The sequence below is a fragment of the Panthera uncia genome, chromosome E1 (assembly GCF_023721935.1).
Source record: "Panthera uncia isolate 11264 chromosome E1, Puncia_PCG_1.0, whole genome shotgun sequence".
Classification (NCBI taxonomy): domain Eukaryota; kingdom Metazoa; phylum Chordata; class Mammalia; order Carnivora; family Felidae; genus Panthera; species Panthera uncia.
In genome coordinates this window covers 14,241,310-14,246,572 of record NC_064814.1, presented here as the reverse complement: position 1 = coordinate 14,246,572, position 5,263 = coordinate 14,241,310, and the positions used below count along the sequence as shown (strand labels likewise).

Genomic DNA, 5,263 nt, shown 5'->3' with positions numbered 1-5,263 from the left:
CCAAAGCTCGATGAAAATTATGAAATGTACCAGTTATTCACCTTCCAAATACCTTTTGAGCTCAGATAGACCTGAATCTGATTCTACCAATGATTAGCTGTGGTCTTAAATGAGTGATCTAAGCAATCTGAGCCTTGCTTTCTCAAAGATGACAGCAATATCTGCCCTGCAGAGATTATTAGATATGGGCTATAGAAAAATCAGAAGGGATTATGAGATAAAATAGGAAAACTGCTTCACACCATTTCTGGCATGTGAAAGATCTTCTCTAAATGGCAAGTATGTTTATTAGCACCTAAAAGGGGAATCATTCCCGTGAAAATTTTATTTGTCTCTGACTAAGGAGAACGCCCACCCTTCTCCTCGTGTTTGATTTGATTACATATCCTTGATTCCTATGATGAGTTCGGCCCCTTGAAAGCAGGGGGCTGTGTCCTCAGCTCAACAAAGGTTTGTGATATTCCTAAACTAAATAAGGCACCATGGCGAGTGCTGTAGAAAATACATACACAGGGAAAAAAGCTCTGGTCCTCAGGGATAATGCAGTGAAGGAGACAGACATGAACACCAGAGTCCATAACGCAAGGCAGAGAGAGGCCCATGCCATCCACCTTGGCAGTGTGCCTGGTGGTCAGGAGTGGGAGCTCAGAAACCAGTCTGCCTGAATTCGGGATCCCAGCTCCACTTACTGGCGGTACAACCTCAGACTAGTCTCTTACCCTGAGGCTGGGCCTCAGTTTCCTCAAATGTAAAATGAGGATGCTACTAGAAGCCACCTCTTAGGACAGTTAATATATGAACAGAACACATAGAAGGGCTCAGTAAACATTACTGTTATGTAGATATACGAAGATACGTGATAGAAGCCATCAAAATTCTGTTTCATGGATGAGGCTGCACTTGAGCTTGACCTTTTGGAGAATGAGCAGTTATAATAGACAACGGAGGGGAAGAAAAGCATTTGAGGGAAGCAGAGCACTGGGAGCCACGGAGTGTGAACTCCGTAGCATTTTCAGAGTGGAGACTGGGGGCCAGATCACCGGAGCCGAGAGAGAAATGCCGTGAAAGGGGCTGGCACAGAGGTTTAGGACAGCCCTTGCGAGGTCAACCAGCACCAGCATGATACTCGCAACCAGTTATCCAACACCTCCCGTGGGCAGAGCACCGCGCCCAGCTCAGCCATCGTTGTCTCCTGGAATTTTCTCAACAAACACAGGAAGCAGGCTTTATGATCCCAATTTGACAGATGAACAGTGTGACTCAGAACACTTCATTAACTTGCTGCTGGTTCTGTAAAGCCTAAACTCATTCCCCTCCCTTCGCCTGCTCCCCGACACCAGCGCCCCTGCACGGATGGTCACACGGGTCTTCAGGACACAGGTGGTAAGCAGGGACTACATAAGACCGAAACACCAAGGGCTTCTCTCTTGGGATCAGCGCCACCTGACGGGTCACTGAACAAGGAAGGGCCTCCTGATTCTGAAGCCTGTTTCCACCCGCAGATGTTCTGCTGCAGTTGGTCTGGGGGGTGCGATATGAGCAGCAGGGCTTTGAAAGCTCAGCCGGGTAATTCTCACGAGCTGTCAAGTTGGAAATCATGGGTCCAAGGGGAGGCCTTGCACCAAAAGCATTGCTGCTGACGCCTGGCCCTTGCTGTGGCTCTCCAGACCTGCTCCAATGGCTCCGTACTGGGCCTCTCCTGCAGCAGGGAGCGGGGCCATGGTGCAGGCCTCCACGGCTGGGCCTCCCTTCAGCCCTCCACTGCTCTGGGTCCCTCTTCCTGTCCCAAGTCTTTCTTCCTCATTGCCCTTCCCAGGTCCCCAGAGCCTTCTTATGGCCCAAACTTCCCCTTCCCCATGAGGGACCAATCTGGCTGCCCTCCTGGAAAGGATTCAAGACCCCCAAATTGATCCCATTTCCCTCCTTGATCCTGGCCAGAGCACCACCCTCATTTTCCCCTCTGTGGGGCCCACACAGAGCAAGGCAGGGAGACTGGCTGGTTTCAGCAGGAGGGACTGATGGCATTTCTTTCCCTCCCTCTCCCGTTCCACAGTAGGGGTGAAGCTTTGGGAAGCAGAGAGAGGGGTAGAGCCCAGGGCCCGGTTTTGAGAAAAGGTCGCCCTTCCAGGGAGGCCTGGGCCTGGTGTGGTGGAAACCAGACAGCAGAGTCCACGTGGGGAGGGGAGGAAGCCCCCTCAAGGCTGGTAACTGCTTTTTCTTCGAAGCCCAGCCATAATCACCCTCAATGTTGTTACGGTAACAGGACCTGGAACAGGAAAGGAACCCCAGCAAGAAGGTGAGGGTTGCAGGTAAGATCCCTGGAAGCCTTGCTGAACTTCACCTTTGGAGCGCATGTCTGTCAGCCTGGCCCAGCTCAGCAGGAAACCAGCAGTTTGCACAGCATGACCCACAGTGATGGAGGCTGTCCCCTGCCTGGGTGGCTGTGGCGTCAACATCCGGGTCCCGTGTCCTGGGCTTTCTGCCCAAGCTTTCCCCTGCCAGACAGGCCCCAGGAGAAACGCAGGTTCACAGCCAGCCTGCAAGCTCCCATCAGAACCCTGTACCCCCAAATAGATTTCATCTAAATAGATTTGCTGGTACCCGCCCCCCCAAAATAGAGGTCATCATCAGTAAAAGGTAAAGTGGGAATAATGCTAGCATCTGCCCCAAAGGGTTGGTATGAGGATGAATTTAGATAATGCCCTTAGAGTAGCATAAATAAATAAATAAATAAATAAATAAATAAATAAATAAATGTAGGTAGGTAGGTTACCATCGTCGTAATCTGGTTTGTGGAATACAGCGCCCTTTTGGGTGCAAAGGAAGATTCAAGGCTCTGGTGTCCGAGGGTGTCTCTGTGTCAGAAGCTGTCCATTGGCCTGCCCGGCTGGGCCAGCCTAGGTGTGGATAGCTCCAGGGGTACCAGTCCCCCGGTGATGTGGTCTTTGACTCCTCCATGATGGTAGGACACACGTAAAGCCAGATGCTCGTCTTATAGGAGCTGGTTTCCTGACTCTTGCTTATTTTTTTTTTCCTCAGCATTCCAGAGTGTTCCCCATGGATTAAACTCTCCATTTCTATGCACTGGAGTTACAGATTCCTCTGAGTTTGGAGGCATATGGCGGCAAGAGTAAGCAGGTGCTTCCTCAGGGCACTTCCCCAGTGGCCATGCCAGAGGCCTAGATGCTTGCCTGGCCTCTGGAGTTCAGGGATCTGGACATCCCGCATATCCCTCGTGACCTTGAGTAACAAGAGAGAATCATGAGCTGCACTCAAGGGATGCTATTCAGAAATCCTTCTAAAGTCCTTTGTATAAAATGTGTGTGTGCACGTGCACACATACCTTTTGCCCCAAATTGGAATGCTGGACGTGGGCTATTTTTGTGGGTACCCACAACCATCACGCTTCCTTCTTTCCCTCTGAAACCCCCCTTAATGCTCAAGGCTGCTCTTGGTCTGCTGCTGAGTCGGGGTCTGGGGAGGTTCAGGGAGGGTGACTCCCGGCAGCCAGCCGAGCACGGCTGTGCCAAGTGGGCTCCAACAAACAAGTGGGAAAGTGAGTAGCTGTTGTGATGTGAGCCCTCCCTCCTGTCCTCCATTCCAGGGGCCATCTTGCTAGTGAGAGCACCCGACCCCAGAAATTGCATCCCTTGGGACACCCGGCGGGGGCAGGGGGGCTCAGGCTGGTTGAACATCCAACTCTGGATTTCCACTCAGGTCACGATCCCAGGGTCATGGGATCAAGCCCCGCATTGAGCTCTGTGCTGAGCATGGAGCCTACTTAAGATTCTTGGGGCGCCTGGGTGGCTCAGTCAGTTAGGCATCCGACTTCAGCTCGGGTCACGATCTCGCGGTCTGTGAGTTCGAGCCCCGCGTCGGGCTCTGGGCTGATGGCTCAGAGCCTGGAGCCTGCTTCCGATTCTGTGTCTCCCTCTCTCTGCCCCTCCCCCGTTCATGCTCTGTCTCTCTCTGTCTCAAAAATAAATAAACATTAAAAAAAAAAAAAGAAAAAAAAAAGATTCTCTCTCTCTGGGCTGGCATGTCACCTCCCCCACCCTTTAGGTACAGGTGTGACCTTGAGCCCCTTGCCTAACCTCCTTGGGCCTCAGATTCACCACCAGTGAAAGGTAAAGTAGGGATAATGCTAATATCTGCCTCAAAGGATTGTTATGAGGACAAAATTGAATAATGCCCAGTTTTAGCCCTTCCCCAGATCAGACGCTTGCAGACAGTGGAGCCACGCACTCGCCCTTGGCCGATGAGTGGCATCTTTCTAGCCTGTTAACACCGCTTTACTCTAATTCTGCATCTCCAAGAGGTGCCTGGGTTCTGGGCAACGGGGTATCTCATAATGGGGGACTGAAAATTCCCTGAATACAGCTGCATACGGAGGTCATTTTCTGCATTTTAAATGTCCTGGGTCCTCCGTGCCACAAAGCCCTCTCCCACCCTTGCATCTCCCCCCCTCCCCCCACCCCCAGCAGCAAGGGCATTTCTTCCCACTACTCCTGCTCCACACTACAAGGACGGTGTCCAAGCAAGCCCTTAGATGGGGCTTTGGCCTTGTAATTTAACTAGATCTAGCGCCCCACCAACCCCCCGATTAAATTTTTATTCACTGTTCTGATATATTAATTTTGCTTTTCTTCCCTTTTGCAGGTAAGTCACTGATTTTTCTTTTTTTTTTCCCCTCACGGAATAGATTCCAATTTCCCAAAGATTTCAATAATCTCCCCAGCTGTCTGGCCACCCCGCAGGACCTGCCCATTCCCCTCCAGGACTACGGCCTCCTGGCCTTCTCCAAGTGGGGTCTCAAGAGCCCCCCACCTACCCCCCACGGCTCCGCAGTCAGGCGGCCAACCCGCCTGTGAGGTACACAGCGCACCCACCCCGCCCCAGCCAACACACCTTACACTTACACACACACTCCGTGAAGAGTTGCGAATGGGAAGCCGCCGGAAGCCCGACGGCACCAGGTTTATTACCACGGTTCTTTCCAAATGCAAAATCCGGCCCACGAGCTCAGGGATTCGTTTTCCTCAACTTGCCCCACCCCGCAACTCACCCGCACGCGGACGCGTCTACGTACGCACAAAACTCCCCCGCACGTGACCTCAGCCCCACGCAGCCTCCCACGACCTCTCCCACCCCGCCACGCTGAGGCGCACACTGGACCGAGCCGGGTGTGGAAGTCCCTTCCCGCGCCACCGCCTCGAGTCTCACGGTGTCCCCGGGCCGGGGCGCCCCGAGGCCCGTCGCTGTT

At 52.7% G+C, this 5,263-nt stretch overlaps 1 protein-coding gene across 1 annotated transcript in view; it reads left to right on the top strand.

Annotated features, from left to right (window-relative positions):
• The first annotated feature begins 482 nt into the window (after nucleotides 1-482).
• PLEKHM1 (pleckstrin homology and RUN domain containing M1) overlaps nucleotides 483-5,263 on the top strand; it is a 37,308-nt gene continuing 32,527 nt past the window's right edge. The window contains exons 1-4 of the mRNA XM_049638185.1: nucleotides 483-489; nucleotides 1,503-1,566; nucleotides 1,668-1,770; nucleotides 2,264-2,309. Coding sequence (XP_049494142.1) covers nucleotides 483-489; nucleotides 1,503-1,566; nucleotides 1,668-1,770; nucleotides 2,264-2,309 — 220 coding nt within the window. The remainder of the gene's footprint in view (nucleotides 490-1,502; nucleotides 1,567-1,667; nucleotides 1,771-2,263; nucleotides 2,310-5,263) is intronic.